At 45.3% G+C, this 25697-nt stretch overlaps 1 protein-coding gene across 1 annotated transcript in view; it reads left to right on the top strand.

Moving 5' to 3' along the window:
• lrguk (leucine-rich repeats and guanylate kinase domain containing) overlaps positions 1 to 25697 on the top strand; it is a 146015-nt gene that overhangs the window by 99220 nt on the left and 21098 nt on the right. Inside the window, exons 16-17 of the mRNA XM_086010866.1 lie at positions 9903 to 9991; positions 23764 to 23895. Coding sequence (XP_085866992.1) covers positions 9903 to 9991; positions 23764 to 23895 — 221 coding nt within the window. The remainder of the gene's footprint in view (positions 1 to 9902; positions 9992 to 23763; positions 23896 to 25697) is intronic.

Genomic DNA, 25697 nt, shown 5'->3' with positions numbered 1-25697 from the left:
ACATTCCCAGGAACGAATTTAAAAAAAATGACTACTAACACCATTGAGAATGACCACCAGTGAAGTGAAGGAATGAAAGAAGAAAGACAGACTTGCATTTATATAGCACCTTTCACAACCACCGGACGTCTCAAAGCTCTTTACAGCCAATGAAGTACTTTTGGAGTGTAGTCACTGTTGTAATGTGGAAAACGCGGCAGCCAATTTGTGCACAGCAAGCTCCCACAAACAGCAATGTGATAATGACCAGATAATCTGTTTTTTTGTTATGTTGGTTGAGGGATAAATATGGGCCAAGACAACGGGGATATCTCCCCTGCTCTTCTTCGAAATAGTGCCATGGGACCTTATACATCCACCTGAGAGAGCAGACGGGGCCTCGGTTTAACGTCTCAACTGAAAGATGACACCTCCGACAGTGCAGCACTCCCTCAGCACTGTATTGTCAGCCTAGCTTTATGCACTTAAGTCCCTGGAGTGGGACTTGAATCCACAACCTTCTGACTCAGCGGCGAGTGTGCTACCAACTGAGCCACAGCTGACACAAATGCTACAATGAGGATCAGATCTGCACTCAAATTAAAAATTTCCTGGGCTACTGGTATGCTGAAGCAAAGATTGAGGGGCCTCGGAACAAGAGTCGGCCATTCAGCCCCTTGAGCTTGTTCTGCCGTTTAGTTAGATTGGGTCCAATATGCTTCCAGTGTTGTCTCTCAAATTGTGGTGGCATGCTGTGTCCTTCATAGTTTCCCTCTTCAGAAAGGTCTGCAAATTGAGATTCATGAGGAGACTGAGTCAGAAGCTGAACCACCTTAGACAGAGGAAGATGAGGAGGACCCAGCAGGGCCACATACAGCTGCTAGGAGAGTGCCTCGAGACAGACTGATCAGAGAGACTTTCAGTAATGTCTGATATAGCTATGCAACATCTGTAATAACCAGGTTGCACCACATAATTTAAACCTACAATCCTTCATAACACACCATTCATCATTACAAGCAGAAGTCCCCTGAGGGTCCAAAGTCCACAAACATTCTTTCCTGTTCCAGTGCAACTTTTAAGTTTCCCACAAAAGTCATGAGCAAAATCATCAATATATTACAATCAACAAAAAGGATTTAAAGTTTCTGGAACTTGTAACTGAAAGGTCATTTAATTTCACCACTGTGCACTTTTCTTATGCCCCCTGTTTTCCTTTTGAGCCATGTTGTCCCTGTCCTGCATACTGCTTCAGCTTTAAGAGCAGTCCAGGTTTTAAATCCTGAAATCCTGCAGCTGTGCCCTCAGAACAACTTGACCTGCGGCCTCCACCGCGCCCCCCTTCCACCCGGTGAATTTCCCAGGCCTCCCACGTGCATCTCATTGATTGATGGTGCCGCTCACACGTTTGTCATAGGACAGGCAGTCTGGCGGCCAGAAGTCCCACCACACCGCAATTCCAGTGGTGGATCGCAGGACTTGGAATTTTGGGGCCTTAGTTTATTCAATTTGATGGGCTAGTTTACTCTGAATGTTCAGCCTGGCCTGTTTGTCCACAGAATTACAGGCTGAAGTCTCAACACTAGATTGAAAATACAATTATTTTTCTTGCTAATTGTTTCTTTTGCTATTTCTGATGAAATGATCTGGGGAGGAGGGCTCTCTCCCTCTCCTCCTTTAAGACCCTCCTTAAAACCTACCTCTGTGACTAAGTACTTGGCCACCCATCGTAATCTTTCCTTCTTTAGCTCAGTGTCAGTATTTCCTTACTCTTCTGTGAAGCACCTTGGGACATATTTTTAAGTTAAATGTGCTGTATAAGTGCAAGTTGTTGTTGACTTGGTTGTAATAATAATAATAATAATCAACTTTATTGTCATTGTTAGTGCACAAGTGCAGTACAACGAAATGTAAGCTTGCGGCTCCCGAGAGTGTACATTTTGATTAAGACATTTAACATACATTTGGCTTGTAACATAAACATAAACATAATAAAGTGCATTGACAGATGTGCAGGCTTTAGAGTTTATTAGCAGAGTTCAGTAGGATGACAGCCCTGGGAAAGAAGCTGTTCCTAAATCTGGTCGTGCGGGTGCGAATGCATCTGTAGCGTCTCCCAGATGGCAGGGGGGCGAACAAACTGTGGCTGGGGTGGGTAGGGTCTTTGATGATGGTCAATGACCTCCGTAGACAGCATTTCTGGTAGATGTTCTCAATGGTCGGTAGCCGGGTGCCGGTAATGCGTTGGGCAGTTTTGACTACCCGCTGCAGGGCTTTCCGGTCATAGGAGGTACAGCTGCTATACCACACTGTGATACAGTTCGTCAGGATGCTCTCTTGTGCAGCGGTAAAAGTTAGAGAGGATCCGGGTGACAGGTTGCATCCCTTCAGCCTCCTTAGGAAATATAGGTGCTGCTGGGCCTTCTTCACCAAAGAGGAGGTATTGAGGGACCAGGAGAGGTCTTCCGTGATGTGGACTCCGAGGAACTTAAAGCTGCCCACCCTTTCCACCACAGCCCCTTGGATGTAGATGGGGGGGTGTCTTCCGCCTTTAGACTTCCTGAAGTCCACAATGATTTCCTTGGTTTTCTTGACGTTAAGGGCCAGGTTGTTGTCGGCGCACCACTTCACGAGGTACTGGACCTCCTCCCTGTAGGCTGACTCATCGTTGTTGGTGATCTGGCCTACCACCGTGGTATCATCTGCAAACTTGATGATGGTGTTGGAACCATGAACAGCCACACAGTCGTGGGTGAAGAGGGAGTAGAGGAGGGGGCTCAGCACACAACCTTGTGGGGCCCCCGTATTCAGGGTCCGGGGGGGGGGGGTGGTGGGGGTGGTGTAGTTACCTAATTTGACAGACTGGGGTCTGTTAGTTAGGAAGTCCAGGGCCCAGTTGCAAAGGGAAGTGTTCAGGCCAAGAGTGTGGAGTTTGGTGGCCAGCTTGTTGGGGACGATGGTGTTGAATGCTGAGCTGTAGTCCATGAACAGCATTCTGATGTAGGTCTCTTTACCATCTAAGTGTTTCAGTGCAGAATGAAGAGCAGTTGTGATTGCATCCTCCGTTGATCTGTTTGCGCGATAGGCAAACTGGTGTTGGTCAAGAGAGGCGGGAACACTGGCTTTGATGTGAGCCAGGACCAGTCTCTCTCAACACTTCATTATGATGGGTGTGAGTGCGATGGGTCGATAGTCGTTCAGACACGTCACAGCCGTTTGCTTTGGCACAGGAATAATGGTGGCGGTCTTGAAGCATGTACGGACTACTGCCTGGGCCAGTGACAGATTGAAGATGGCGGTGAAGACATCAGCCAGCTGATCAGCACATTCTTTGAGTACCCGTCCAGGGATGCTATCCGGTCCAGCAGCCTTACGTGTGTTCACTCCGCGTAGAGCACCCCTTCCGTCGGAGGTGGACAGAGTGAGCAACTGATCTTCCGGGGGTGGCAAGGCTTTGGTAGCCGGCTCCCTGTTGTCCCTGTCAAAGCGAGCGTAGAAGTTGTTAAGCTCCTCCGGAAGGGAGGCATCGCTAACCGGGGGGCTGGTGTTTTTACTCTTATAGTCGGTGATAGACTGGATGCCTTGCCACATACGCCGGGGGTCCGAGTTGTTGTGGAAATGATCCTCAATCCGCAGTGTCTGTTTTCTTTTGGCAGTCCTGATACCCTTTTTTAGGTTGGTCCTAGCTGCACTGTAAGCCGCCGTGTCGCCAGATTTAAATGCTACGTTGCGTGCTTTCAACAGCGAGCGGACCTCCCCATTCATCCAGGGTTTCTGGTTGGGATATGTCCTGATATTTTTATGGGTCGTGACGACCTCGACGCAACTGTTGATGTAGAATAGCACTGTGGATGCGTATTCCTCGATGTCAGTATGGGCAAACATGCTCCAATCAGTGCGTTCGAAGCAATCCAGAAGCTCTGAGACTGCCCCCTCTGGCCATACTTTCACTGATCTTACTGATGTTTTCACTCTTTTGATGAGCGGTTTGTATGCCGGGGCTAGAAACAAGGAGAGGTGGTCAGACTTCCCAAGGTGGGGGCAGGGAATGGCCTTATAAGCATCTACAATGCTCGTGTAGACTTGATCCAGTGTGTTCTCCCCTCTTGTGGGGCAGGAAACATTCTGGTGGAATTTCGGGAGTACAGATTTTAGGTTTATGTGATTGAAGTCTCCCGCGACGATAAAGGCTCCGTCTGGGTGCGCAGTTTGTTGTCCGCTGATGGCCCTGTAGAGGTCCTTCAGTGCTAGTTTGGCATTAGATGGGGTTACTATGCTCCACAGTACAGTAAATTTAAATTAACAAACATAGTTAAAATTATATGATTACTTGCATACCCTGGGTATATGACTAGTAAATATCCTGCTGTTACTAATTAAGCTTCATAATGCTGTTGCAAACCATAACTCCTCACATCTAAGTCCCCTGTTTATATTTATGTCATCAACATCAGTGTTAAATAAAGTAAGTTTTTTCATTCAACAGAATGGCTTTGGAGCACCATCAAATCTCTCCCAAGCTCTATACTGCCCTCTTCCTTCCTGTAGCTCTCTTTGCCATCCTGTCAATCTTTTATTCTATCCTTTCTGCAGCAACAACACACATTTATGTAGCACCTTCAAAGGAGAAAAACATTCCAAGGTGTTTCTCACAGAGGATTAAAAGAGATGACCAAAGCTTGATTGAAGAGATGCAGAGAGTTCCAAAAAGTAGGGCTGAAAGTTCTGCTATCAGTGGTGGAGTGGAGGAAGAAGAATTGCACAGCAGGCCAGAGTAAGAGGATCTAAGGGAACATCAGGTTGGAGAAGGTTGCAGAGACAAGTAATGATCTCTGCCTCAACCAATCTCTGGCATAAAGCATTCATGCTCCTGTGTAAATAAATTTCTCTGTACCATTTTCCTCACTCAGTGACCATTTTAAATTGATAACCCCCTCATCACTGACTCCCTAACTAGAATCTTTCCCTATTCATCCTATTAAAATTCTTCATAATGTTAAAAACCTGTATTAAATCTCCCATTGGCCTTCTCTGCTGCAGTGGACAGTCTTCCAGTATCACAAGCCTCTCCTCATAAACTATAGTTATCATCCCTGGTATCGTGGTGAATCTATGCTGTAAGCTCCCAATAGATTTAATGTATTTTCTATAACGGGGTGCCTAAAACTACATACATTAGTTTAACTCTGGTCTAACCATTGTCTTATCTAAATTTACCATAACCTCTTTGCTCTTTTGCTCTATTTTACAGACTAATTTGGCATCAGTCACCCCCAGCCATGTTAAGGGAATTATTTATTTAAGGATAGCATAGTGGTAATGTCACTGGGCTAGTAATTCAGAGGCCTGGACTAATGATCCAGAGACACGGCAGCTGGGGAATTTAAATTTAGTTAATTAAATAAATCTGGAATAAAAAACTAGTATCAGTCATGGTAACCATGAAACTATCAGATTGTCGTAAAAACCCATCTGGTTCACGAATGTCCTTTAGGGAATTAAATCTGGCCTATATGTGACTCCAGACCTACAGCAATATGGTTGACTCTTAACTGCCCTCTGAAATGGCCTAGCAAGCCACTCAGTTGCAACAAACCGCTACGAAACAAAATAATAAGAATGAAACCGGACGGACCACCCAGCATCGACCTCGGCACCGGCTGAGGCCACGGCAACGACACACCCGCCCAGTCAACCCTGCAAAGTCCTCCTCACCAACATCTGGGGACTTGTGCCAAAATTGGGAGAGCTGTCCCACAGACTAGTCAAGCAACAGCCTGATAGTCATACTCACAGAATCATATATTTCAACCAATGTCTCAAACTCCTCGATCACCATCCCTGGGTATGTCCTGTCCCACTGGTAGGACAGACCCACCAGGGGTGGTGGCACAGTGGTATACAGTCGGGAAGGAGTGGCCGTGGGAGTCCTTAACATTGACTCTGGACCCCATGAAGTCTCAGAGCTTGAGGTCAAGCATAGGCAAGGAAAACTCGTGCTGATTACCACCTACCGCCTTCCCTCAGCTGATGAATCAATACTCCGCTATGTTGAACACCACATAGAAGAAGCACTGAGAGGAGCAAGGGCACAGAATGTACTCTGGGTGGGGGACTTTAATGTCCATCACCAAGAGTGGCTCGGTAGCACACTACTGACCGAGCTGGCTGAGTCCTGAAGGACATAGCCACCAGTCTGGGCCTGAGACTGAGGTGATGAGAGAACCAACACCAGGGAAAATCCTACTTGACCTTGTCCTCACCAATCTACCTGTTGCAGATGCATCTGTCCATGACAGTATTGGTCGCAGTGACCACGGCACAGTCATTATAAAGACAAAGTCCCTTCTTCACACTGAGGACACCCTCCATCGTGTTGTGTGGCACTACCACCGTGTTAAATGGGATAGATTCAGAACAGATTTAGCAGCTTAAAACTGGGCATCCATGAGGCGCTGTGGGCCATCAGCAGCAGCAGAATTGTATTCCACCACAATCTGTAACCTCATGGCCCGGCATATCCCTCATCAAGCCAGGGGACCAACCCTGGTTCAATAAGGAGTGTAGAAGACCATGCCAGGAGCAGCACCAGCTGTACCTAAAAATGAGGTGCCAACCTGGGGAAGCTGCAACACAGGACTACATGCATGCTAAAAAGCAGAAGCAGCATGCTATAGACAGGGCTAAGTGATCCTACAATCAACGGATCAGATCAAAGCTCTGCAGTCCTGCCACATCCAGTCGTGATTGGTGGTGGACCATTAAACAACTAACGGAAAGAGGAGGCTCCATGAATATCCCCATCCTCAATGATGGTGGAGCCTAGCAGGTGAGTGCAAAAGACACGGCTGAAGCAACCATCTTCAGCCAGAAGGGCCGAGTGGATGATCTATATCGGCCTCCTCCTGAGGTCCCCACCATCACAGAAACCAGTCTTCAGCCAATTTAATTCACTCCACATGATATCAAGAAATGGCTGAGCGCACTGGATACAGCAAAGGCTATGGGCCCTGACAACATCCCAGCTATTGTGCTGAAGACTTGTGCTCCAGAACTAGCCTCATCTTTAGCCAAACTATTCCAGTACAGCTACAACACTGATCTCTATCCGACAATGTGGAAAACTGCCCAGGTATGTCCTGTCCACAAAAAGCAGGACAAATCCAATCCGGTCAATTACCGCCCCATCAGTCTACTCGCAATCATCAGCAAATTGATGGAAGGTGTCATCGACAGTGCTATCAAACGGCACTTACTCACCAATAACCTGCTCACTGATGCCCAGTTTGGGTTCTGCCAAGACCACTCGGCTCACGACCTCATTACAGCCTTGGTCCAAACATGGACAAAGGAGCTGAATTCCAGAGGTGAGGTGAGAGTGACTGCCCTTGACATCAAGGCAGCATTTGACCGAGGGAGGCACGAAGGAGCTCCAGTAAAACTGAAGTCAATGGGAATCGGCGGGGGCGGGGGGGGAACTTTCCACGGGCTGGAGTCATACCTAGCACAAAGGAAGATGGTTGTGGTGATTGAAGGTCAAGAATCACAGCCCCAGGACATCGCTGCAGGAGTTCCTCAGGGCAGCGTCCTTGGCTCAACCATCTTCAGCTGCTTCTTCAATTATCTGCCCTCCAACATAAGGTCAGAAATGGAGATGTTCGCTGATGACTGCATAGTATTCAGTGCCATTCACAGCTCCTCAGATAATGAAGCAGTCCATGCCCGCATGCAACAAAACCTGGACGATGTTTAGGCTTGGGCTAATAAGTGGCAGGTAACATTCGCACCACAGAAATTACCAGCTCCAACAAGCGAGAGTCTAGCTACCGCCCCTTGACATTAAATGGCATAACCGTCGTCGAATCCCCCACCATCAACATCCTGAGGGGGTCACCATTGACCAGAAACTTAACTGGACCAGCCACATAAATACTGTATCAACAAGAGCAGGCTAGGTATTCTGTGGTGAGTGTCTCACCTTCTGACTCCCCAAAGCCTTTCCACCATCTACAAGGCACAAGTCAGGAGTGTGATGGAATACTCTCCACTTGCCTGAATGAGTGCAACTCCAACAACACTCAAGAAGCTCGACACCATCCAGGACAAAGCAACCCGCTTGATTGCTACCCCATCTACCACCTTAAAAATTCACTCCCTCCACCACCGGCGTACCGTGGCTGCAGTGTGTACCATCTACAAGTTGCGCTGCAGCAACTCACCAAGGCTTCTTCGGCAGGACCTCCCAAACCCCTCTTCCACCTAGAAGGACAAGGGCAGCAGGCGCATGGGAACGCACCACCTCCAAGTTACACACCATCCTGACTTAGAAGTATATTGCCAATCCTTCATCGTCGCTGGGTCAAAATCCTGGAACTCACTACCTAACAGCACTGTGGGTGTACCTTCACCACATGGACTGCAGCGGTTCAAGAAGGCGGCTCACCACCACCTTCTCAAGGGCAATTAGGGATGGGCAATAAATGCTGGCCTTGCCAGCGACGCCCACATCCCATAAACGAATTAAAAAAAAAGTTGCAGATCTTTATACCCCAATAGTGTGCCTCGGGCCTACCTCCTACTTCATCAATGCAATATTTTTCCATTTCCCACATCAGCTACCTTGGAGCCTCTCAGAGATTGCCAATTGGTCCTGAATTCAAGGCAGTTTGGGCCATTGGCTATTCCCACTAGGGATTCATTCCAGACAAAGGAGACAACATTTCATCCTTTTGGGTTTGGAATTGGACAGCATTACTATTGAGCCCAGTGTTGCTCTCCCCCAACATCCATATGCATATTTCCCAGCATGGGTCACTGGACATCAGGAGTGGCAACGCTGGCTTATTTTTCTCCCCTAGCCCAAGTGTCATGCCCTAATGCCATCCTAATGGAGATCAGCTAACACAGTACAGACTTAGGATCAAATCTGTGACCTTTGATCCTTCTGGCTCAGTATAGCATATGCCTTAACTGACTAGGCCACTAGGAAAGCTCTTGCCCATAATTCTAACCTTATTCCCCACTCTCAGAATCAACAAGTTGATGGGACAAAATCCGCAGACTCACTCTATTGCCTATTTCTGCAATCTCCTTCAGCCCTACATGCCAGCCTGCACCCTCCACTCTTTCAACTCTGGCCTCTTTCCCCCACCAACAGTGCAATCAATCAAGCTTTTAGCAATCTTGGCTCTGAAAGTCTCTCTCTAAACTCTCTGCCATGCTACCTTTCTCCCACCTTCAAATCCTCTCCAACCTATCTTTTCAGCCACATCTTTGGTTACCTCCTCCAAATCTCCAGCCCAGCATCTGTTTTCACCTCTGATCTGTCTTGGGATGTTCACTATGTTAAGGACACTATTTAAATGCCAAATGTTTTTGGCTGACAGGGGTGGATGCACCTTTATCAAAGAAGCATCATGGCATAGTTACAACAGTTTATATCACTCATTCTGTTTTCACCATGACTTGTACTATGGAGTCACCTTGAACTTCCAGTGCTCTGACTTGTTTATTTACTTATTTTTTAAATTATTATAGCTGGTAGTTCCGGCCATTCGGTTCTGTATATTAGTTCAGAAGATATACGCATATACCTTCTATTGAGTCTCTGAACTTGCATGTATCATGTCACTGTGTTCTTAAAAAAAAAAAAACCTTTAATTATGATAAGTTGTGATCTCTGTGTACATAGACTGATATACAAGCACAGCTGTCACTGCTGTAATAGTAGCATTAATAACCAGAATAAAATTTCCACTTTATGGAAGAAATTTATTGGGATTAAATAGTTGCGAAAATTCCAGTGGGTAGAATATGTTTTCTTTTATCCATTATTTATGAGCTCTGGTTTGATTTTTTTTTTGTTGCCTCGATTAGATATCTTTCTCAACGTTATCTTCAAGTTAATTTTCTTTGTTATTTAGGAACAATATTCTATTGAGCAACGCCAGAAGGTGGCACGGGAGGCTGTGATGGGAAGAAATCCAAGTGCATTCACCCACCTGTTCAAAAGGTGACCAGCCCTGCATTCCTTTGATTGATGGGATTCAGCTCAGTGTGTTGACCAGAACTGCAGCTCACCAACTTGGCATTGTTCCATTCATGATGGAGGGGGTTAGACGAGTATCGGTTTCGGCAGACGTATTAGCACTTCATTTCTATGCGGGTAGGACCGTTCAAAAATACATCGACATCCTGTTACATGGACTCCGCCTATCGATGGCAAGATGCTAATTCAGCTCTTTTTTTGTGGTGGCTGGGGTGGTGTGTAATTTCTCCCCTCCACCAACATTTTCCTCCTTTCTCTGCTGAAGGTGATGACTCTAATTAGTGTATCATTTAACAGACGCAGGCAACTCACTGGTACACCCCCCACCTTGCCACCCCCCAGCACCTCTTGCGTGAGCCTATACAGTAAGTGGTAACAGGCTTTCCAACAGTGAGGTGCTTTGTAGATGAGCCCGATCCTGTCCTCATCTGAAGTTTTGCACACGCATACTTACAGCAGACCGGTGTAGTAGCAACCCTTTTTGTCACTTTGTAGGGTTAGATGAAGTAGGGTAGGAGGAGGCTCGTGTGGAACATAAATTACAGTATCATAGTAGTATATAGCACAGAAGGAGGCCATTCGGCCCATCGTGCCTGTGCCGGCTATTTGAAAGAGCTATCCAGTTAGTTCCACTGCCTCGCTCTTTCCCCATAGCCCTGTAAAATATTTCCCTTTAGGTATTTATCCAATTCCCTTTTGAAAGTTAGTATTAAATCTGCTTCCACCGCCCTTTCGGGTAATGCAATCCAGATCATCATAACTCGCTGCATAAAAATTTTTCCCTTCATGTCGCCACTGGTTCTTTTGCCAATCACCTTAAATCTGTGTCCTTTGGTTACTGACCCTTCTGCAACTGGAAACAGTTTCTCCTTATTTACTCTGTCAAAATTGTTGATTTTGAACACCTCTGTCAAATCTCCTCTTAACCTTCTCTGCTCTAAGGAGAACAACCCCAGCTTCTCCAGTCTCTCCACATAACTGAAGTCCTTCATCCCTGGTACCATTCTAGTAAATATCTTCTGCACCCTCTCTAAGGTTTTGACATTCTTCCTAAAGTGTGGTGCCCAGAATTGAATGCAATACTCCAGCTGAGGCCTAACCAGTGTTTTATAAAGGTTCATCATCATTTCCTTGCTTTTGTACTCTATGCTTCTATTAATAAAACCAAGGATCCCATATGCTATTTTAACAGCCATCTCAACTTGTCCTGCCACCTTGAAATATTTGTGTACATAAACGCCCAAGTCTCTCTTTCTGAATCCCCTTTAAAATTGTACCATTTAGTTTATATTGCCTCTCCTCATTCTTCCTACCAAAATATATCACTTTACACTTCTCTGTATTAAATTTCATCTGCCATGTGTCTGCCCATTTCACCAGTCTGCCTCTGTCCTCCTGAAATCTGTTACTATCCTCCACATTGTTGACTACATTTCCCAGGTTCGTGTCATCTGCAAACTTTGAAATTATGTCCTGTATACTCAAGTCCAGGTCATTACTATATATATAAAAAAAGCAGTGGTCCTAATAGCGACCCCTGGGGTAAACCATTGTATACTTCCCTCCAGTCTGAAAAATAACCATTCACCACTACTCTCTGCTTTCTGTCCCATAGCCAATTTTGTATCCACGCTGCTACCGTCCCTTTAATCCTATGGACTTTAATTTTGCTAACAAGTCTGTTATGTGGTACTTTATCATATGTCTTTTGAAAGTCCATATACATATCAACCGCACAACCCTCATCAACCCTCTCCGTTACTTCATCAAAGAACTCAATCAAGTTAGTCAAATATGATTTTCCTTCAACAAATCCTTGCTGACTTTCATTTGTTAGCCTATGCTTTTCCAAGTGCCAATTAATTTTGTCCCGGCTGACCATTGGACCTTAGGCCATCGGACCATAGACCTTAAATACTGGCATAATGTCTGTTTCTGTGCTGTAAATTCAATGAAATTCTGTGTAATGTAATATGTACTGACACTACACCAGTGTGCTTATGGAGGGAGTCAGAACACGCAGAGGGAGGTTCTCTTCCCTTCCAATGGGCAGAAGAGACCTCCCCAGTAGATCAAAACATCCTGGTTGCAGATTGCAGAAGAAGTCACAAGTAGGGATGTGCTCAGGAGGACCTGGGTGCAGTGCCACAAACGTTTCAATGATCTCATTAGATCAGGAAACGTTAGAACAAAGCCACACTCACCTTCATCGTGCTGTGCCTCTCATCACATCCCCATCACTCTGCCTTCCCTACCCTACTCCTGTACATTCTTACTCTCATCAACATACCTTGCACCTCCACCCATCCCTCTCTATCTATATTATCACATTCCCATCTCACTAGCCACCCCTCACACTCACCCTCATCCTAGTGCAATCATACCAACTAACAAAACACAAGGGTAGCCACTTGGGTGTTTTATCCAATGTTTATGTAAAGTTTCTGTTAATGTGGTGTCAAACATAAAAATCTTTATTTTCACCACATTCCAATCTTGGACAGATTTGTGTGCACCTTTGGAAGTGGCTTAGTGAGTTGCAGTGAATGGTGAGACATAATGGTACCCCCCGCAATGGTGATGAGAGTGAAAGGAATGGCTTGGGCATTGTAGGGATGCTTTATGGTGTTGGTGTGGGGTGGTGCCAACCTGGCGCATCATGTGACAGCCCATATGGGTGTACAGCATCAACTGAAGTAAATCTGGCCACGATGAGGCCATCCCTGGCCTCCTGGGTAGCAATGTGCTTGGGTGCTGATGCCCTCTGTCCTGTGCAGCTTCAGGTGATTGCGCTAAAGGTTGGTGTTGTTGGTGTGCCTGGTGCTGCTAGTGTTGGGGCTCATCGTGGTCCGATTCTGAGGACCAAGGTGAGACAGTATAAACGGCACCCATGTTGATGGAATAGATGGCACGTAAAGTACAAATGACAGAAGCATTCTGTCAATGGTGAGAGAGTTCTTTCAGTGAGGTGAGACTGAATGGAGACTTTGCTGGAAAGACTTGCAGCCTGCAGAATCCGAGCTGGAAATGGACTGAGTAACAGCTTCTGCCTGAGGAAAGTGATCATCTGTCAGGTGGGAGCTTTTACTGTACATTTGATGCTGGCAAGTAATCAGCTGGAGCGATGGCCACGGAACTCCCGCCTCAGCTTCCCGATAAGCATGGTTCCCGTGGCCATGTAGTTATATTTAAAAAGTAAGTGAAAAGTGAAAAAAGCCTGTTAGGGGTCTGACAACTAGCTGTTAATCATCTCAATTGTGTCGCCCGCTGCTGCCGGTTGGGTCAGCTCCGCGATGACGGATGCGCCTGGGGGAAAGGTGTGGGGGGGTGGGATGACCGCAGGCTCCCTGCCCGCTGTCAAAAGTAACAACTTTAGTGCCCGCTACCACCCTGGAAAATTCCAGTCTTGGATTCAGTCTGGTGGGTGACTGATGACATCATAATCTTTAATATCTGTAGTTATATATTCACTGATACACCTAACTGTTTATAGCATAAATTAATAAAAGTTTTATTTTCACTCAGGGCACAAATCAAATTGAGAGTGGGCAGATGCATCATCACCATTAAAAAAAGAAAGAATTTGCATTTATATAATGCCTTTCGCATCCCAAAGCTCTTTACAGGCAATGAAGTACTTTTTGAAGTGTAGTCACTGTTGTAATGCAAGAAACATGAAAGCCAATTTGCGCACAGCAATGTCCTACAAACAGCAATGTGATATTGACCAGATAATCTATTTTAGTGATTGATGTAAGAAAAAGGAGACTTACCATCAAGTAACTTTAAAGTAAGCTTTAAGTAACTTATAAACACACTATATACACAAGAGAGGTCTTTACCATGCCTCTGGTAGAAGCCTCTTACAATACTGAACAGACCAGTATTTATACCAGTCCAACAGGAAGTGACATATGACAGGAAGTGAGGTATGTACACAGTTCATAGTTCATAGTTCACAGGAAGTGATGACATAACTTCCCGGAAGTTATCATTTTTATCACAGTGATGTTGGTTGAGGGATAAATATTGGCCAGAACTCCTCTGCTCTTGGTATTAGTGACTATGCGATCTGTTACGTCCAACTGAGAGGGCAGACAGGGCCTCAGTTTAACGTCTCATCCGAAGGAAAGCACTTCCGACAGTGCCGCATTATCAGTACTGCATTTGAGTGTCAGCCTGGATTTTGTGCTCAAGTCTCAAGTGGGTCTTGAACCCACAACTTTCTGACTCGGCGGCAAGAGTGCTACCACAGAGCCACGCTGACATTCCGTGTCAAATTAGCACTGTCATGATAATTTGACGTCACTGAAGAATCCTGCTGCCCCCAATGCCACCCCTGCCTGCTCTCAATGTGCTGAACTTTTGGGTTGCAGGCACAGTAGAGGATTATTACCCCTGTGAGTTTGATGTAGGAAAATAATAATCGTTTTCATTATAAACACATTCATAATTTCACTACACCCAGCACGTGGAGTATGTATTTGTAAAGTCCAGATTGGCGAGCTAGTGGGTAACTTTCGAAGTGGTTTAAGTCTGAGCTGCCCCCAGAAAACAATCGAACCGGGCACTGATTTAAAAATTTGAAAATTAACACAATAGTAAGGAAGGATATTAGCTCTGATGATGTGGAATCTGTATGGGTAGAGCCGAGAAATACCAAGGGGCAGAAAACATTAGTGGGAGTTGTATACAGACCCCCAAACTAATGCTGAGGTTGGGGATGGCATGAAACAGGAAATTAGAGACGCGTGCAATAAGTGCACAGCAGTTATCCAGAGCCCATTAGTAACAATACTGTGGAGGAGGAATTCCTAGGACCCCAGTTATTCACAATATATATAAATGATCTCGACGAGGGAACTAGATGTAATATCTCCAAGTTTGCAGACAACACAAAGCTGGGTGGTCGTGTGTGCTGTGAGGAGGATGCCAAGAAACTCCAGTATGATTTGGACAGGTTGGGTGATTGGGCAGAAGCATGGCAGATGCAGTATAATGTGGATAAATGCGAGGTTATCCACTTTGGTGGCAAAAACAGGAAGGTAAATTATTATCTGAACAGCAATAGATTGGGAGAAGGGGAAGTGCACCGAGACCTGGGTGTCCTTCTGCACCAGTCGCTGAAGGTAAGCATGCAGGTGCAGCAGGCGGTTAAGAAGGCAAATGGTATGTTGGCCTTCGTAGCGAGAGGGTTCAAGTACAGGAACAAGGATGTCTTGCTGCAGTTGTACAGGGCCTTGGTGACACCACACCTTGAGTATTGTGTGCAGTTTTGGTCGCCTTATCTGAGGAAGTATGTTCTTGCCATGGAGGGAGTGCAGCGAAGATTCACCAGACTAATGCCTGGGATGGCAGGAATGACGTATGAGGAGAGATTGGGTCGATTGGGCTTATATTCGCTGGAGTTTAGAAGAATGAGAGGGGATCTCATTGAAACTTATAAAATTCTGACAGGACTAAATAGACTAAATGCAGGAAGGATGTTCCCAATGGCCGGGGAGTCCAGAACCAGGGGTCACAGTCTAAGGATAAGGGGTAAGCCATTTAGGACAGAGATGAGGAGGAATTTCTTCACCCAGAGAGTGGTGAACCTGTGGAATTCTCTACCACAGAAGGCAGCGGAGGCCAATTCATTAAATATATTCAAGAAGGAGTTAGATATATTTCTTAAGGCTAAAGGGATCAAGGGATATGGGGAGAAGGCAGGGACAGGGTACTGAATTTGGATGATTGGCCATGATCTCATTGAATGGAAGAGCAGGCTCAAGGGGCCGAATGGCCTACTCCTGCTCCTATCTTCTATGTTTCTATATGTTTCTATGTATACGGGATGGTTTCCTGGACCAATATGTTGAGGAACCAACTAGAGATCAGGCCATCTTATACTGGGTATTATGTAATGAGAAAGGATTGATTAGCAATCTTGTTGTGTGAGGCCCCTTGGGGAGGAGCGATCATAATATGATAGAATTCTTCATTAAGATGGAGAGCGAAGTAGTTGACTCAGAGACTAGGGTCCTGAATTTAAATAAAGGAAACTACGATGATATGAGACGCGAGTTGGCTAGGATGGATTGGGGAACGTTACTTAAAGGGTTGATGGTGAATAGGCAATGGCAAACATTTAAAATCACATGGATGAACTACAGAATTTGTTCATTCCTGTCTGGCATAAAAATAAAACAAAAAAGGTGGCGCAACCGTGGCTAACGAGGGAAATTGGGGATAGCGTAAGATCCAAGGAGAGGACATATAAATTGGCCAGAAAAAACAGCAAACCTGAGGATTGGGAGCAGTTTAGGATTCAGCAAAGGAGGACAAAAGGATTAATTAAGAGGGGGAAAATAGAGTATGAGAGTAAGCTTGCAGGGAACATAAAAACTGTAAAAGCTTCTGTAGATATGTGAAGAGAAAAAGATTGGTGAAGTCAAGCGTAAGTCCCTTGCAGTCAGAATCAGGGGAAATTTATAATGGGGAACAAAGAAATGGCTGACCAATTAAATATATACTTCAGTTCTGTCTTCAGAAAGGAGGACACAAATAACCTCCCAGAGATGTCGGGGAACATGGGGTCTAATGAGAGGGAGGAACTGAAAGAAATCAGTATTTGTAGGGAAATGGTGTTAGGGAAATTGACGGGATTGAAGGCTGATAAATCCCCAGGGCCTGATAATCTACATCCTAGGGTACTTAAGGAAGTGGCCCTAGAAATAGTAGATGCATTGCTGGCCATCTTCCAAAATTCTATAGACTCTGGCACAGTTCCCATGGATTGGAGGGTAGCTAATGTAACCCCACTATTTAAAAAAGGTGGTAGAGAGAAAACGGGGAATTACAGACCGGTAAGCCTGACATCGGTAGTGGGGAAAATGCTGGAGCCCATTATAAAAGATGTAATAGCAGAGCACTTGGAAAACAGCGACAGGATCGGACAAAGTCAACATGGATTTACAAAAAGTAAATCGTGCTTGACTAATCTACTGGAATTTTTTGAGGATGTAACTGGTAGAATAGATAAGGGAGAACCAGTGGATGTGGTGTATTTGGACTTTCAGAAGGCTTTCGATAAGGTCCCACATAAGAGATTAGCGTGCAAAGTTAAAGTGCATGGGATTGGGGGTAAGGTACTGACTTGGATAGAGAACTGGTTGGCAGACAGGAAGCAAGGAGTTGGAATAAATGGGTCTTTTTCCGAGTGGCAGGCAGTGACTAGTGGGGTACCGCAGGGATCGGTACTAGGACCCCAGCTATTCACAATATATATTAATGATCTAGACGAGGGAACTAGATGTAATATCTCCAAGTTTGCAGACGACACAAAGCTGGGTGTGCTGTGAGTAGGATGCAGAGAAACTCCAGTATGATTTGGACAGGTTGGGTGATTGGGCAGATGCATGGCAGATGCAGTACAATGTGGATAAATGTGAGGTTATCCACTTTGGTAGCAAAAACAGGAAGGCAGATTATTATCTGAACGGCAATAGATAGGGAGAAGGGGAAGTGCAATGAGACCTGGGTGTCCTTGTGCACCAGTCGCTGAAGGTAAGCATGCAGGTGCAGCAGGCGATTAAGAAGGCAAATGGTACATTGGCCTTCATAGCGAGAGGATTCGAGCACAGGAGCAAGGATATCTTGCTGCAGTTGTACAGGGCCTTGGTGAGACCGCACCTTGAGTATTGTGTGCAGTTTTGGTTGCCTTATCTGAGGAAGGATGTTCTTGCCCTGGAGGGAGTGCAGCGAAGATTCACCAGACTGATACCTGGGATGGCAGGAATGACGTATGAGGAGAGATTGGGTCGATTGGGCTTATAGTCACTGGAGTTTAGAAGAATGAGAGGGATCTCATTGAAACTTATAAAATTCTAACAGGACTAGACAGACTCGATGCAGGAAGGATGTTCCCGATGGCGGGGGAGTCTAGAACCAGGGGTCACAGACTAAAGATAAGGGGTAAGCCATTTAGGACAGAGATGGGGAATTTCTTCACCCAGAGAGTGGTGAACCTATGGAATTCTCTACCACAAAAGGCAGTTGAGGCCAATTCATTAAATATATTCAAGAAGGAGTTAGATATATTTCTTAAGGCTAAAGGGATCAAGGGATATGGGGAGAAAGCAGGGACAGGGTACTGAATTTGGATGATCCGCCATGATCTCATTAAATGGCGGAGCAGGCTCGAGGGGCTGAATGGCCTACTCCTGCTCCTATCTTCTATGTTTCTGTTTCTATGTAAATTTATGCTGTAAACAGTTAATGCTGTGATTGAAAATGGAAGTACTGTACACAGGTTGATTCATGAGGTGCCTTCCATACACTGACCGTTTTGGTTGGCTAGTACTGCAAAATCCTGCTCTTCAAAGAAGTCTCACTGCTGCCTGCAGCAATGTCACTGCGCCTTACTCTGTACTAGCTGTGCAAACTGCTGACTGAATGAAAGAATTGGCGGCAAAGGTTTCCGTCACTCACTAGGGACTTGGAATATATACTTTTTCCACTTGGGTCTCTGACCTTTCTATGTGGTGCTGCAGTGCATATGTAAACTCCTAACTCACTGAGGGATAGTATAGTGTTAGCTGACGGCTGGAGGATCAGTGCCATTCATGAGTGCTCCTGCTTTGTGACTGCGAAAAAAAACTGTCAACTTGCCTGTTTACCTTGGTTTTTTTTTCCTCTTCCTCTCCTGAAAGCATGGTGTTATGTTAAAACGTGTGGTTCCACAGATATCTGCAGCCCTCTGGCATCTCAGCCTTTCTTCACGTTTGAGCCTTGACACTAAGGCAGCAACCATCACCTAACTCGCTGGGCGGGAAACCAACGGGATTGGGTGCAATGCTGGATTTGCACCCCGCTCGATATTACAGTCCATTGACTTCGGGTGTGGTGTAAAACCATCCTCGCAACCGATGCCGCTGGGCAAGTTAGGTTAAAATGGCCCCCTTTACGTGTGAGCAGGTTATTAAGTTATGGAGGCATGAGAAGTTGAGCCTGGTCCAAACGTATGTACCATCCAGCAGGACTGACTGGATAGGGATCAAGAGCATATTGTTATTCTCCATAGCCCAGGGGTTCTGAATGTAATTGTGGGTCCCACATCAGGTTTTCAGAACTTAGAAGGACCACAGTTTAATTAAGTATTTATTATGTGTGGCATTGTGCAATGAAGCATCAATGTTGTGGTCAACCATAAATGTAACGGATTTTTAATATATTATTGATGGTAGCATTTCCCTTTTAATTATTAGATCAATTTTTGTAGTACAAGAAACATATATTTGAGCGTGGAGTCCTGCTGGTGCTTTTCAGTTATATATTGTGGTATGGAGTGATAGGATACAGGTTTGGGACTAGTTCACTGCACAGTTGGTTCCCAATCTTGGACCAATTGGAAGAATGAGGGACAGATGGCGAGGGAAGGCTATTCACATTCCCACAGAGAAGGAGAGAGAATACTGACAGAGAGAAAGAAAGACTTACATTTATGTAATACCTTAGCACATCTCACAGAAATGCTTCATATTCAATGGCCCATAATTTCCGATAGGAGGCTTCCTGCCTGCGAATGCCTCCTATCGGGGAAAAAATCTACACTCTTACCCGAGGGCTCCCGAAGTCCGGACACTTCCGATGCTGGGCCTCTGCACAGTCGAAATGCGCAGGACCCATGTATCCCCGAGGCGTATGCAGTTCGCACGCGTCCCTGGGATCACGTGGGCCAGGCCAGCCAATAGGAGAAGGGAATCTCCCTTCATATTTTTGACAGATGGACCCTTCAAAAGTATGAATGGAGATCACCCCAAAAAGACACAAACATTAAATACATTTTTTAAAAACCATCACCTTTTAAAAATGAGTTAATATTACATTAAATTAAATATTTTAAACAAAAATTAAATTTTTTGAAAAAAATAATTAAAGTTTTTTATGGGGCTAAAAATAAATGTTTTTTTTTAAAAGTATTTTTAAATTATAAATGAGTGGGGGGAAAAAAAAAATTTCCACTTTTTTCAACTTTTATGCTGGTAAAAGCAGGCCTTTTACCAGGCGTAAGATTTCTAAGGGTTTTCAGCGGGCGGAGGTTCTGCAGACAGCGAAACTCTCCACCCGCAGAGGCCCTTCTCTAAGGCAGGCGTCCGATCTGTCAAGAGCATTCTTGACAGATCGGAAATGTTGGTTTTCAGCGCATGCGCTTCACGTGCCTGAAACCGGCATTTCCGATGTCCCTACGGGTGTGTACACAGCGCGTACACACCCGTAGGCATCAGAAAATACGGGCCAATGAATTCTCATGAGTTATTTTTGAAATGCAGTGACTGCTATTGGGTAAACGTGACAGCCAGTTTAACTTGGTAACATAGTAATGTTCTGGCAGGAGAAAGCTATTGGTCCATCTAGCCTACCCTTCCAAAGCATCAATCAGTTCCTTCACAGTAAGATCTTTAACATCCACCTGAACCACTGAAACAGGCAAATGGGGCTTTGGTCTCATCTGAGGAACGGTATTTCTGACAATGCAGCAATCCCTCAATACTGCACTGGAGTGTCAGTCTTGACAAGTGAATTGCAAGCTGTAACGTTGCACATAATGCACGCTGTTCTGATGGAGCAATGCCTTATTTGCAGGTGTCGTCCCACAGATGAGACACTAGACCGAAATTATATCTGCCGTTTTCAATGGACATGAAAGATCTCATGGGAGCAGTTGTCTTATGCATTGTTTCTCCCTCAGCTAACAACAGCTGAAAACAGATTTAGTGCTTCCGTCTGAGTCAGAAGTTTCTGATATCAGGTCCTGCTCCAAGATTTGAGCACATATTCTAGGCTGACACTTCAGTGCTATACTGAGAGAGTGCTGCGTTGTCCAAGGTTCCATCTTTCAGATGAAATGTTCAACCAAGGTCCTATTCAGGTGGATGTAAAAGATCCCAGGGCACCGGAGGGAAGATGTCCTGGCCAACATTTCTCCCTCAGTGAAAAAAAGTTTAACTGGTTGTTCGTGTTATTTTTCTATTTATAGGACTTTATCTTGTCAGATACATAACAACAGTGATTAGACTTCAAAAAGTAACTACTGTAATTGAAAATTAAGCACTTTGTGATAATGCGCTGTATAAATCCAAGATCTTTCTTTCCAAGGTACTTTGAGATATTTTGCATGAAAGGCACTATATAAATGTAAGGTTTGTTTTGCAGCTCCTATCAGTTGGTTTGAGAGTGACATTGGTGTATGCCTGGGAGCAGGGTACCTCCCTGCCCACTCAGCATGGGAAACCATGACACAGAACCTGTCTCCAAGTAGCACAATCCTTATTTTATGTTGACAGTCCTTTTCTGCTCAACATCTCTTGACTCTTTATAAAGCTGAGCTAGCCCCAAACCTTGAATACTGGCCCCATATCTGGGTACCACATACTCCTAGACAGGATATGAGAAAACGTTGTCATCTGATAGATGATCCCTCATATAGGAACAGGAGTCGGCCATTCAGCCCCTCGGGCTTGTTCCACCATTCAATTAAACCATGGCTCAGCGCAACCCTCAAACCCCTCTCTCTCTCTCTTTCTCTCTCACGGTGGCATAGTGGTTAGCACTGTTGCCTCACAGCGCCAGGGACCCGGGTTCGAATCCGGCCTCGGGCAACTGTCTGTGTGGAGTTTGCACATTCTCCCCGTGTTTGCGTGGGTTTACTCCGGGTGCTCCGGTTTCCTCCCACAGTCCAAAGGTGTGCGGGTTAGGTTGATTGGCTATGATAAATTGACCCTTAGTGTTAGGGGGATTAAATACGTGGGGTTACGGGGATAGGGTGGGATATGTGTCGGTGCAGGCTCGATGGGCCGAAATGGCCTCTATCTGCACTGTGGGGTTTCTGTGATTCTGTGATTCTGTGATATCTCTCTTTTATTAATACTCCTATGGTCATTGCTTCTCACAGCTTTCCTTTCTATTCTAAATTCACTGTCCTACATGCTCTTGTTCCTCCCTGCCTCTTCAATATGTTGAAATCAAAACTCACCATACCATCTCCTGACTAATGCTTTCCCAGGACCTCAAAACTGCAGAATTCCTTACACTTCAAGTCTAAGCCTGGCGTCACCTAATGATTTACTTCTTGATTTAACTCTTTTGAACCTCAGTGGTATCCTGAACTATAACTCTTGCTACTTTACCTAGGTTTCTCAATTCAGTGCCAATTCTCACACTTGGCTGCACAATTGTCTTACTGGATCTTCCTCGTCGCCAGCATTAGTGAATCTGCCAGGTTTATTTTGCTGTTGCTGCCAGCTGTACAGGGCAACAACTTACATGTATATATCGCCTTTAACGTAGTAAAAACATCGCAGGCGCTTCACAGGAGCATTATCAAACACGTTATGACACGAGCCACATAAGAAAATATTGGGACCAAAAGCTTGGTCAAAGTGGTAGGTTTTAAGGAGCGTCTTAAAGGAGGCGAGACAGGTTGATAGGTGAAGAGGTTTAGGATGGAAATTCCAGAGCTTAGGGCCCAGGCAGCTGAAAGCACAGTTGCCAATGGTGGAGCGATTAAAATCGAGGCTGCGTGAGAGGCCGGAATTGGAGGAGCGCAGAGATCTCAGAGGGTTATAGGGCTGGAGGAGGTTACAGAGATAGGGAGGGGCGAGGCCATGGAGGGATTTGAAATCGAGGATGAGAATTTTAAAATCAAGGCGTTGCCTGACCAGGAGCCAATGTAGGTCAGCGAGCACAGGGGTGATGAGTGAATGGGACTTGGTGTAGATTAGGGTACGGGCAGCAGAGTTTTGGATGAGTTCACGTTTATGGAGGGTCTATGGCAGTTATGCCAGTAGGACAAGGCAGTACAGGGTCAAAGTACTGAGAGACAAATTTAGGAAAGATGTCTGGCAGTTCATGCAAAATGTGGTCGGTACTTGGAATGGATTCTGCGTGGGATAGTTAGGGATAAAACCTCAGACTTATTTAAAAGACTTTTGGATGTATTGTATGCTTTTCTAGATGACTGAGCGATGTTACGAAGGTGGAAGTAGGCAGTCTTGGTGATGGAGCGGATATGTGATTGGAAGCTCATCTCGGGGTCAAATACACCACCAAGGTTGCGAATGACCTGGTTCAGGACCCGCTTTTTGGGAGCTGGGGTGAGGTGGAAGCGTGGGGGGAGGTAGTAGCACAGCACCAGAATAATATAAAAGAAAAGAACTTGCATTTATATAGCACCTTTCACATCCACGGGATGTCCCAAAGCACTGTACAGCCAATGAATTACTTTTGAAGTGCAATCACTGTTGTTTTACGTGCAAATGTGGCAACCAATTTATGCACAGCAAGGTTCCCCAAACAGCAATCAGATAAATGACCAGTTAATCTATTTTTGGTGGTGTTGGTTGAGGTGTTGCCCAGGGCACTGGGAAACTCCCCGTGTCATCTTCGAATAGTGCCGCAGGATCTTTTACATCCTTCTCTCTTAGGTCAGGTATTGCACATTTAAATGCAGAGCAAAGCAGGCAGAAGTTAAAGGACGGCACCTCCGACACTGCATCACGCCCTCAGTACTGCACTGAAGTGCCAGCCTAGAATATTATGTGGATTATTAATATCAAAGTGACTTATGAAAGACTGCGCTGCAAGGTATCTGTCTTGATGGGAAAGGAGGGAAGGGAACAGATTTGAGAGATGAATATTTTGAACCATTTTCAGCCGGGAGGAAATTAACTTAGTATTAATAAATGCTCTTTCTGCAGGGTTCAAAACCTCCCCGCTTTGGGGGACGCCAGTACTGATGTATCAAAACTCACGTCCTACACGTCGCTCATCCCCATTGCGAGTAACATCAGCTATGAACGGAGCTCCCGCAGTCTCTCTCTTTCGACCAGGTACATCTGTTCCTGAGATAGTTTTGAGTTTTTTGTGGAGCGGATATTTTTTTAATTGCTTTTCTGTGCTGATTTTCTGCTCTTCAAGGTAAGGGATGTTAGTGTTGGGGAATGGAACACTCTTCATTTTGGGCACCCCAAGCACTTCTAGGTCAGGTATTGCACATTTAAATACAGATAAAAGCCTTCAACAACGTCCCAACCTCCGAAGAGCATCCTCTACTGCACCAGTGTTCCACTACCCAAACCAACCATTCTGTGGCCTCTCTTAGGTTTGCCAATTAGGGGCCATAGAATGGATCCATGGGCCCATTCTTAATAGAAACTGAATTTAAATTGCCCCAGATTCATTTCATGTAAGCGGCAAGGAATGTTTGGGTACAGACACACACTTGAGTTGAAAAGCTGGCCAATTTTCTATAGGAAGAGCTTAGCTTGGATTTAATTAGATAAAATAAATAACTGAGGAGCACTTTAAAAAAAAAAAGAAACCTCCAGTCCAAAGCCTATATAAATCCTATTCTATCACTTCATAGAATTCATCCCTTGTCTCTCGTTAGAACAAGAAAGAAAAGCACAGATTGGTAAAATGTAAGAACACACATGATTTCCCACACAGTCAGCTCCTGGTCTCATCTGTGGCACTGCCGAACAAACAAGGAGGAGGGACATTCACAGGGCTTCCCTCATACACCTTTAAGCAGTGTTAATAATGCTAGAGAGAAACATTTATCTTGACATCAATAGATGGTAGTACAAGATGGTGTTGATCTCTGGTTTTTATTGGCAATACTTCAAAGATAGGCAACGCACATTCCTGCTCTCCCCCTGCATCCTATGAGGTGGAAAACATTCTCTGCACCTTGGAAAGATGAAAGGTTGAACACCTGGAAATTCAAACTCAGGATTCCTGCCCCTAGTCTTGGCCAGCTCCCCAATATACCAACCAACCGTCTCCAGTTAGCAGACTTGTTTTCTTTTCCCCATGTCCAACTCAGTTTTGTCACAAAATAGAACCTCAATGGCAAAAAGAAGGAAGGTTTTGAAAGTCCTGCAGCTAGTGGCACAGGAACACTGAACATGCAGCGCCATGGTGTACAGGTTTGATTTTTCCCACTCTGCCAAGTTCCCCCACCCCAGCTGGGAGAGGCGCCAATGAAGTGAGAGTCAACCTCCTATCAGCCAGCTCAGAGTGACATTGATAGAGAGCAGCTCGTTTGAAATTGGATAGATTTCATTCCCTCAGTATAGACAGCCGTGCTGTATTGGGCTTGGAAAATCATTCTGTCCCACCCGGCATTTTTAACATAATTTCCTTCTCTTAAGAGCGAGCCCTATTCTGTGCGCTGCTCCCAACCGAGAGGCAGGAAGTTGACCGCTTCCAAAACAGTCCAAGCCAATGCTTCACTTGAGTTGGCTGCTAATTAGATCAGAATGCAATATTGATAAATAGGTCCCCCTGCATATAGGCCACACCCCAAACTATATTTGGGGTGCATTACCCACATCTGAAAATATTTTATGTAGGCTGCACCCCCAATTTTTTACATTTTTAAAATTTGTTTATGGGATGTGGGCGTCGCTGGCAAGGCCAGCATTTATTGCCCATCCCTAATTGCCATTGAGAAGGTGGTGGTGAGCCGTCTTCTTGAACTGCTGCAGTCCGTGTGGTGATGGTACTCCCACAGTATTGTTAGGTAGGGAGTTCCAGGATTTTAACCCAGCGATAATGAAGGATCGGCGGAATGCTTCTAAGTCAGGATGGTGTGTGACTTGGAGGGGAACTTGGAGGTGGTGGTGTT

This window comes from Somniosus microcephalus, chromosome 17 (assembly GCF_052327205.1).
Source record: "Somniosus microcephalus isolate GS21.2 chromosome 17, FLI_Smic_1.0, whole genome shotgun sequence".
Taxonomy (NCBI): Eukaryota; Metazoa; Chordata; class Chondrichthyes; order Squaliformes; family Somniosidae; genus Somniosus; species Somniosus microcephalus.
The sequence above is the reverse complement of the archived record's forward strand: the minus strand, read 5'-3'. Positions and strand labels throughout refer to the sequence as shown.